We start from the raw sequence: 10,508 nt of genomic DNA on the forward strand, positions 1-10,508 counted from the left end.
TACAAGTGTCAGTTTGACTGTGTTAGCCTTAAACAGTTCAGTTACTAAGCATCAATTAGCGCCCTGTCCCACATTCTAAATCACATGACAGCAGGCCAGTAACCTGCTGCCAGTCCTTGGCATTATTGATTTGGCCACTGAGAGCTCAGGGTAGCATTTGTCAATGCCCATCATGTTCTGAAACAACATGGTTTAATTATCTAATTCTCTGGGCTTTGCAAACTGGTGCAGTGAAATTCAAATACCAGGAATACTGGAGTAAGATGTACTCTGTGAAACAATGCTCTGCCTGCTGATCGTAAAGATAACTTGTTGCCACTTGGTAAGAAATATTAAACATAAAATATTGAAAGGTAGTCACCCACAAACCAATGTGGCATAGTACTCCATTTAATAAACTCTCAAATCATACCCCTTTGTATTTTACATTTTACAACTATATCACATGTTCCAAGTTAATTATACATCTTTATTAACAGGTTAAATAAAGATTTCCAGAGTGAGCTATTTGGTCATTAAAATTGGGGAATCTCAAACTAATAAATTCTCCCCACCACCTTCACCCTATCGTAAGGAAATCAGATAGACAGTTTCTTAAAAGTGCAAGTACTTTGTGTTGGAAAGTATCAAAAGGTAACTAACTGCATCAGTCAAGAAGATAAAAAAAACTGCCAGTTGTGTTTCACAAATGAGGAACACCACATGCTGTTCTGACCATCTTGTTTCATCCTGGCCTGTGCCAGAACAGACCTTCTATTCTCAAACTCTAGCTGCTTTTGCATCGCACCCTTTATGCTCCACCCTCAGTAACAGAACCTGCGACCTTATATTCTGGAACTCTGTGAAATCCCATCATTCTTTGCTACCTGTCTCCCTACCTTAAAAAGTTTTCTCTTCCACCTGCCTTCAGTCCTTAATTCTTTTGCAAGCTCTTGTGCTCAATCATAATTGCTCAAAAATAGAAAATTCTACCAATTAAACTGCAGATAAAATTATATAGGTGACAGGACCACAATATTTTTAGCACAAACAATACTTCAAGGAAAACTCTCTCAATGCTGAAGGAATAGTAAAAGAGGGCATAATTAAATATTAAATTTTTGTGAACTCTCATATTTGAAACCATTTACTTGAGACAGATTAACATGTGTTGTTCTCAATTCTAAATTACAACATAAGATGTGCAAATGCAATGAATGTTACAAAGGATATTAATAGCCATTAGTCTCATTCAATACTCATTTATCTTCTAACTATTGATAAACAGTACAATTTCAGTATTCTCAAAAATTAGCACCAGACATGAAGTAGCCTGAAATCCATTTTGTAAATAAACAGATAAATACCAAAGTAATGCAGACTCATGAATGTAGCTTCAGTATTTTTTTTAGTGGGCGGCACAGTGGCGCAGTGGTTAGCACCGCAGCCTCACAGCTCCAGGGACCTGGGTTCGATTCCGGGTACTGCCTGTGTGGAGTTTGTAAGTTCTCCCTGTGTCTGCGTGGGTTTTCTCCGGGTGCTCCGGTTTCCTCCCACAAGCCAAAAGACTTGCAGGTTGATAGGTAAATTGGCCATTATAAATTGTCACTAGTATAGGTAGGTGGTAGGGAAATATAGGGACAGGTGGGGATGTTTGGTAGGAATATGGGATTAGTGTAGGATTAGTATAAATGGGTGGTTGATGTTCGGCACAGACTCGGTGGGCCGAAGGGCCTGTTTCAGTGCTGTATCTCTAATCTAATCTAATCTAATCTCTGTGACATCAGTATTAGATATTTTCTTGAGAAAGATTACAATGAATGATGAGTGACATATGCCATTTTCTATTTACAGACTAAAATTAACATAAAATACATTAAAAAGACTTCCATTAATGTGATAGTAGGAAAAAGGACTTCATTTATACAGTGCCTTATCATATCTCAAGAAATGTCCTAAAACACTTCTCATGCAATAAACTCCTTTGAAAGGCAGGTATGGTTGTCAGGTAGGCAAACAGCACAGCTCCATTGTGTGCAGCACACAACTCAATGAGATGAGAGGCCATTAGTCTATTGTTGACTGTGTTGGCCAGGACAAGTACCATAGCACCTTTAAGGCCCTTATGGCCTTGGTTTAATATTTCACCCAAGGAAAACTGTAAGGATATTGTCATCAGTACTGAACAGAAGCATCAGTCTTCATTTTGTAATCAAGTGCGGAATTACAGTGAAACCCATTTACTTGGCTCAGAACTGAATGGGCTACCAAGAGCATCAAAATGACATATAACACTTGGCATTCCTGAGCACCATATAACTTTCAGCCTAAGACGGTGCCATTGTATGCAATCTTCCTTCAAAATACACAACCCTACTGATACCACTATCTAACAAAAATCTATCAATTTCAGTCTTGAAAATTTCAATTGAGCCAGCATTCACATGGAGTATTCCAGATTTCCACTACTCTTCATGTGGAAAAAATGCTTCTGAATTTCATCATACCCACCACTCTGCAATAGCCTAGCTCTAACTTTAAGATTATGCTCTTTTGTTATAGATGCCCAGAGAAAATAACTTCTCTGCATCTGCTCCACTATATCCCCAAGAAGAACTAATCTTTTTGATAGTCAGGATGATGTAGCACTTGTTGCAACGTCAAGCAGTTTTCCCCGCAATATACTGACCAATTCCAATTATAAATTCTTTTGTGGCTACAATCTAACGAACTTAAATCCTCCCAGAATCTTTGAGTTGCACTGGACCTCTAACTCTCTGGTAATAATCTATGATATTCTGTCAAATTCTGCTGTAATAAATGAATACTCAAGTATATTTAATGTAGCAATTGCTCAAATTATGGCTCTTGAATAAGGTGCATTCAGGATTTGAAAAAAAAACTATTTTATTGCTTCCGATATTTTGGATCTGCACACAGATTAATTTTGACAAGTCAGTATAGTCAAAAAGCAACCAACTCAAGTCACCAATTATATTAGACAGCTTCATACATGTGTTAACTTGTAGTATTTACATCAGATTGCAGTGTTTATAGAGATTAATTTGTATTATTGGTTAATTCACAAACACAGCAAAGTAAGGAAGACTTGGGAGTTAATAAACCAAGTGTATATCTAAAATGAATAGAAGAACAACTTGGGAGATTATTACAGCCATGGAAAATTTTATGCCTGCAGCCATTCATACACAGACACAGCAAGTAAATATGAACATGAAAACTTATATATCAATGCTTACCTGAGTGAATAAGCATGTGCTGTTTGAGATTCTGGATGCGAGTGAACCTAGCACCACACGTAGGGCACTGGAAAGGTTTATCAGGGCCATTTGGACTTGGTCTCTCCGTGCCACTCGTGGAAGGGTTGATGTATAGCTGATATGAGTACTGTCCACTCTCCAATCTACAAAATAACAGAATTTCAATTTAAAAGTATAACTACCCAAAGGAAAGCTAAATAACCCCTTTGATCTTCTTACTGAAGTACTAAACATCTATCTAGAGTTCTCACCCTGTACCTGCAGTGCAGCAGAACAAGCACTTTGACCATGTACCTGTGCTGTCTATACAATATATGGCAGCTACCGAGTCTTGTGAAAACTTTTACAACATATGAAATAAGCGTTACTGAGCATACTAATTGGTTACAGAACTAAGAATATATTTTGTTTATAATTATCACATTGTAGCAGGTTCGATCCCAATTTCCCAAAAACACCACACATTTCCAGCACAATGTCAAAGAGCTACTAGATAAGGTTAATCTGAATCTCAAACAGAAATGCTATTGAATTAATTTATGCATCTGGTCCAACTTCATATCTGTGATGTGCTGAAGCAATAATCTTTGAATGGGTGCTTTTTTCTATGTAAAGTACTACAATTACTAACAAACCCAATGCGTTAACAGAATTAACTAAGATTGATAACTTCCAAACATATAAAAGCATTTCCCAACCAATAATCATTTTGATACACCCTGAAGGCAGTGAGTGCAAGCTCAACATGTTATATGCACTAGCCTATTATGCGTATTAGTTAATAAAAACAAAATACTGCGGTAGCTGGAAATCTGAAATAAAAACAAGAAATGCTGGAAATACTCAGCAGGTCTGGCAGAGCCTGTGGAGAGAGAAGCAGAGTTAGCGTTTCAGGTCAGTGACCCTTTGCGCATTAATTAATAACTTTATCAAATTGCCTATCTCTCCCCCCATCTGCTGGCTAATACCCATTCAAGTCTTTGTTACTTCCAGATGTAATATTACTAGAATTGTCTCCTGGCTGGCCTTGCATCCTCGATTTACTTCAGCTCATCCAAAATTGCCCGTATTCTATCCCACGCCAAGCCCCACTTGCCCACTATCCCTGTCCTCATTGATCTACATTACTACATTGGGAGCCAATGTCTCAAATTTAAAATCTCAGTCTGGTGTTTAAACACCTACATGACTTGCACCTCCCATATCTCTAAGCCTCACCTCCCTAAATTCCCATTGTTCTGACTCTGGTCACTTGTGTATCCCTTATCCCCATTCACCTCACCATTAGCAAATGTGTCTCTAACACCATAGGCACCACACTCTCAAATTCCCTCCCTCAACTATATGGAGAGATGATATTTTGTCTTAAGCCACACACTTCAATCCTGTAACAGTACTTTCTTTAAAAAAAGGAAAGAGTGCCATTTTATTCTACCTTGATTATCTGGTCTCTCTAAAAGGGTTGAATCCAGGGATTTGCAGAAAGCTGCACACATCATAAAATTGGCTTTTGGACAGAGCTTTTCCACAACTGTCAACTGAATTTTTTTCAACTTAGAAACCACTAATTACTACTGCATCTCACCATATTACTCTGTAGTCACAATACATTCATTTACTGAAAAATATTAAAGCATACAGATGCTACTTACCTATCATCATCATCTGGGTGATTGTTGGCATTGGAAGTGCTTTGGAGTGTTGGTAGCCCTTCTGTAACTCCTTCATCTACTGAACCTGTTCAAAGAGAAAGTGAAATGACACTAAACATTTAACAAAACAGTAACTTACAATTCAACTGTTGTACATGCATTTTGCAATGAAATAAACATTTTTAGCACACTGTACTTTGTAATTGGAAATTCATACTGTGCCAGTTTAATAACCTCCAGATAGCAATTTACATCTGTGGTAACCAAACATTTTAGGCTTAATTAATCAAAATAAAAGCAAAAAGGGAAAATAAGAGTACAAGGTTTAGAGATCTGCAATAGTAGTAGTACTAATACTGGATCTCTGTTTTCCAATCTGCCTTCTTATAGGAGGAAGACGACGATATAAGTAGAGGATGAAAAAGGAAAGCAAGCTGAAAAAACTGAAACAACATTGGCATTTAACAGCTATCTAATACAAGTGGCCGATTCCTGCTCCTATTTCCTATGTTCCTAAATAAAGGGATGATAGGAAAAGATGCAATTCAAGGGAAAAGTGATTGCTATCTCACTTTTATGGACTACTTTGTTGTAAATTATAAAAACAATTTAGAGGAGTATTGTTTAATTACGTTTGATTTTTTAAAATGGTAAAATAATTAACAATTTTTACATAAAATACTTAGAATTTCAACGAGAGCAGCACTCCTGTTCCCCCAGCAGTCATTGCTTAAAATGTGGGCAGGATGACCAAACAGCAACTGTAGATCCATAAACACCTGCAGCATGACCCAATTTCTCAGACAGCTACCAGCATTGTGACAAAAACAAAGGGCTCACTTGTCACTCTAGCTGACTTGGAGGAAGACTAGACCAGCTAAGTTGGAGATATAGTAAACTACAGAAAAGAAAATTCTAATACTTGACAATTGAAGAATATCATTCAACATATAAAATATTTTTGTTCCTTACTAAGCAAATGCAACTAAGTATCGTTAATTGACTATTACACCAGCACTGCTTTCTGGAACACAAAACAACATTCCAGTTACATGAACCATGGCAAATATATAGCATTCAATATTCTAATTAGTTTTATTTCATGGAGATTTTGTGTTACCTTATAGTGACTTGCTAAACCTAGTCTTAGTACATATATCAAAAAGTAAAAGTTTTATCATACATACCAATAGAGGAAGACTGGGGACTGATTAATAAATCCTCCTGAGCCTGTTCACTTCCTGGTACAGTTTGATGGTCACTAAGTGAACTCTGAGAAGCACTAACAGGTTGTGATACTTCATGACCTTCATCATCACTTAACCTTTCAACTTTGATCCGTACGTCATCTTCTATTATTGGAGGTGATGTTGCCTTTGTGCTCTCACAAGCAGTGAATTCAGGTAGTCTTCCTGTTACCTCTGCGTTTATGGTCTGTTCCAAGGTCCTAGTGCTTTCCGTTTGTTTAGTTTTTTCAGTTTGGGTCCGACGATCAGCACCCAATGGGTATGTCCACTGAAATGATACAGACGAGTCCACACACTGCTGGGTCCTGCTGTTGTCTGAAAAAGTCACCGAGGGGTTCACAACTTGTGAGCAGTTGGGCTGAGCAGCAGATTCAGTGGGACTCTCCGGGGATATCATTATGAAGTTTTTTCGTTTTCTGCGAGACTCCCTGGGCTTACTTTTTTCAACAGAACTACATTCTGATGATACAGGCGATAGGCTGTCATCATGGGACTGAATGATGCAAGCGCCATTATTCTCCTGAGGGAGTGGAGGAACTGGACCTGGCGGATTACTGCTTGTATTCCACAGGATACTTGATTTCATGAACTCTGAACAGGTGTTTGCTACATGGAACATCTGCATATAGCTTGCAGCAGCCAAAACATCAATAATATTCTCAGTATTAATTGCAAGCGTAGCAGTATATGCATACTCTAACAATGGTGAAAACCCACTAACAGTAACATGATTCAAATCCAAAATGCACTCATCTGCATCTGATTGACTTACAAGTTTTGCCCTGAAGAATTCACTACAAGCAGCAAGGACCACCTTGTGGGCTCTGAATACCTTGTCCTGGACCCGAATTGTCACATCGCAAAAATGTCCTTCATTACGGAGTTTGTTTAACTTTCCCAGAAGTTCTTGACCATGAACTGGAGAATTGTGTGTAAATGTTTTTAGACCCATTATTTTTCCTTCTTGCTGTGTTCAATACCCTAGTATCCCAAGTACCTGAAGGAAAGACAGTTACATTTTATTTTGAGCTTGCAAGTTCAATAAAGTATTAATTTCCTGCCTTATAATTAGAAATGTCATTTTACTACCTTAGAGTAGAGTAACTCCTATTGGCTGGCTATCAATTCAAACCTTACTTTAAATAAGTTAATGCTGGCCAAACTAGTTAATTTTGCACTTCTACCAACCAATACCTTCATTATTGTATCATATATTCATTTTTAAAACACCTAATTCAGCACAGTTATCCCCATTATTACATTCTAATCTAGTTAAACCTGGATATAAAGGCTTAGTCTACACAGAAAGCCAACAGCACACAATTGAGTGTTTCAGGATGGTGAACTGTTTATGCTCCTTAAACCTTGACAGTTTGCACCATCTGCTATATACTTTCTTAAACTCACTATTTGAAAAAAAAACCTTCAAATTCAGCACCAGTTGCTGTAGCATGTGCCCTTCAGTAATCACAGTCCTACAGATACCTGATTAATTCCTGAATACTTGAGTGATGTGGCAGAGACTTCACAGAGAAACTGATAAGCAATTGCATATTGTCAATAAATATTGGAAATACTAGAAAAAAACACTTTAGAAACATTTGCTGAACGAACACATCATGACTTCTTTGATTTATACACATTTGGGGAACATATACTTTGAGTTTAGGAAAGTACAAGAGCCCTGATATAAGTCAGACAGCTACTGACTGGCCTAGTTGAATTTTAGTTAACTATACATGTGTCAAATTTCAAATATAGTCAGCTGTACTGATCAAAGCCTTTAAAATACAATTACACACGTGGATTTTTTGTTCAATCATGCTGGCTTATGATTCTTTTGATAGATACAGCAACAAAAGCTCAGATTGATAGGATGGTTGCATTGAGATACAAAAATATTCTGATAAATGTTTTCCAACAAAAATCTGCAACTTTCATTCTCTGTTAAATATGTAATTCCACAGTAATTCCTTCTTAACATTGCTTTCAGAATCTATGGTCAGAGGCTGAATGACTGTGACAGACTAATTTTACTTTTTAAAATGATAGAACTATACACAATAATGCAGTTCCTCAGTGTCCATCATGATGGTCACAATATACATTGTACTATGAAACATAGTTGTTATAATTTATCACTAAAATTTGAGCAATTTTACTTGGCCAGAACCAAAGCTTCACAGTTAGGTGGTGGTAAATAACTAAATCTGAGGAGGTAGAAGCAGGACAAGAGTGGAATAATTTAAAGCATATGCAGTTTTAAACTTAGGGACAAAGTCGACAACTTGAGTCTTCAGTGAACACCTCAAACACCCATTTCACTTTTTAAAAAGTATTTCAGGCATTTGGGGTGCTATAGTTTATACTAGTTGATGGAGTTTTAATAGAGTAGATTGCTGGAAATTTGCACAATACTTTTTTTATATTTAGAGACACATTAGTTCAATTTGTAGAAATATATGGCGTAGGTTTCTGAAAATGCCACAATTTGCTTGTAACTATCAACAGTGCTGAATTGCAGAGGAAAGTGAAACACACGTTAGGAATTACCCCATTTAAAAAACACATTTCCATGCACCAGAAGTGTATGAATCATGATTTCAGACACAGGTTCGCGTGTGTACCTCCAGTGTTTCAGGAGGCAGACATTCAGCAGAGGCTGAATCCCGCCCTTGCTCGGCGAAGCCGCGCTGCGCTGGTATGATCGGCTTGCAGCCACGGCGATGTGTCAGCCCAATGGGGCCATTGTTTACGCGGAATCTTGGTGTGAGCTGGCCGGAGGAACATCACCTGTTGGTGCGGGTCCCCGGCCCAGTCCGGCCCTCGGAAGCCTCAGCACCGCCTCACACCGAGGGGGGCGAATAACCTCAGGCGGGAGAGGGAGAGCGAACAAGACGCCTGACCGAAGGCCTGGCGACCTCCCAGGCGACGAGTGGTGGGGGGAAGCCTCGGAGTCTGAAGCGGGTTAAGATGGTGAGCCGAGGCCTGGAGGAGGTCCCCTTCCCCCACACTCTCTCCCTACACACACCCACTATATTATCCACAGCTTACAGGGCCCGACGGCTGTTTACCGTGTCGGCGGTGGCACCGCTACCGCTCTCCGAGCCGCTCTCCGGCCTCCCTGAGACGCCGCTGTCCGCCCGCCCACTCGAGCCGGGGGTTTGTTTTGTTCCCAGCCTGCCCCGCGTCGCCCCCACCACAACCTGTCAATCAAACTGGGCCAGGGGGCGGGGCCAGTACCTGGGCTAGCCGTGGCATAGTATATGTGTGTGTGTTTTTTTTTAGAGATACAGCACTGAAACAGGCCCTTCGGCCCACCGAGTCTGTGCCGACCATCAACCACCCATTTATACTAATCCCATATTCCTACCACATCCCCACCTGTCCCTATATTTCCCTACCACCTACCTATACTAGGGGCAATTTATAATGGCCAATTTACCTATCAACCTGCAAGTCTTTTGGCATTGTCTGTTTATGTGTGCTTTCCTCACCTCCAAACAAAATAATTAATGCCATACATTACTCCATGCTAATACAAAAGCAAAACACTGCAACTGCTGTAATTTTTTTTATTCATTCATGGGATGTGGGCATCGCTGGCCAGACCAGCATTTATTGCCCATCCCTAATTGCCCTTGAGAAGGTGGTGGTGAGCTGCCTTCTTGAACCCCTGCGGTCCATTGAGGTAGGTAGACCCACAGTGCTGTTAAGGAAGGGAGTTCCAGGATTTTGACCCGGCAACAGTGAAGGAACGGCGATATAGTTCCAAGTCGGGATGGTGTGTGACTTGGAGGGAACTTGCAGGTGGTGATGTTCCCATGCATTTGCTGCCCTTGCCCTTCTGCAATAAAAGCAGCAAATGCTGCAACTACTCAGCAGGTCAGGCAACTCTACCAGCCATTGCTAAAAATCTATTGTTTTGCCATTTTATCTTTCAGACTCCTCCAGCCTCTCTAACTTCTACGAGTGAAAAAGTTCAACCTCCAACTGTCCTCACTTCAGATTCATCACACTTTCTTTTCCTCTTGTCCCATTCCGCCTGGTCCTGTTGTCCTTCTGCCCCCTAACATTGTTTAACTTTCCATTCCCTGGGCCCTCCTCCTCTCATGTGGAGAGAGAAACAAGAGTTAATGTCACCATTCTAACTCGGGACTAACCTGCTGTGTATTTTCTGTTCTTATTTAAAGTAATTTGTAAATTTGTTTGATAACATCGCTGACTGATGCAAGGCCACCAACCTGAAGCATTAACTCTGTTTCTCTGTCCACAGATGCTGCCTGATCTGCTGAGTATTTCCAGCATTTTTTGTTTTCATCACACCATGCTGTATTATTCATTCCATT

The 10,508-nt window shown here is 39.6% G+C and overlaps 1 protein-coding gene across 3 annotated transcripts in view; it reads right to left on the minus strand.

The window, feature by feature from the left end:
* The window catches only part of LOC137381398 (zinc finger and BTB domain-containing protein 44-like), a 36,289-nt gene extending 26,966 nt beyond the window's left edge, over window positions 1-9,323 (minus strand). For 2 of the 3 annotated variants that reach the window (XR_010977169.1, XM_068053939.1), the window contains exons 1-4: window positions 9,234-9,323; window positions 6,100-7,156; window positions 4,913-4,997; window positions 3,240-3,403 (exon numbers count right to left, since the gene is read on the minus strand). Coding sequence is in view for 2 of the 3 variants with exons in the window: in XM_068053939.1 (XP_067910040.1) it covers window positions 3,240-3,403; window positions 4,913-4,997; window positions 6,100-7,111 (1,261 nt within the window). In the remaining variant the exon portion in view is untranslated. Of the gene's footprint in view, window positions 1-3,239; window positions 3,404-4,912; window positions 4,998-6,099; window positions 7,157-9,213 lie in introns of all 3 variants that reach the window. The other variant, XM_068053940.1, reaches the window with a different exon arrangement.
* Between the last annotated feature and the right edge of the window lie 1,185 nt (window positions 9,324-10,508).

This window comes from Heterodontus francisci, chromosome 22 (genome assembly GCF_036365525.1).
Source record: "Heterodontus francisci isolate sHetFra1 chromosome 22, sHetFra1.hap1, whole genome shotgun sequence".
In the NCBI taxonomy this organism is placed as follows: domain Eukaryota; kingdom Metazoa; phylum Chordata; class Chondrichthyes; order Heterodontiformes; family Heterodontidae; genus Heterodontus; species Heterodontus francisci.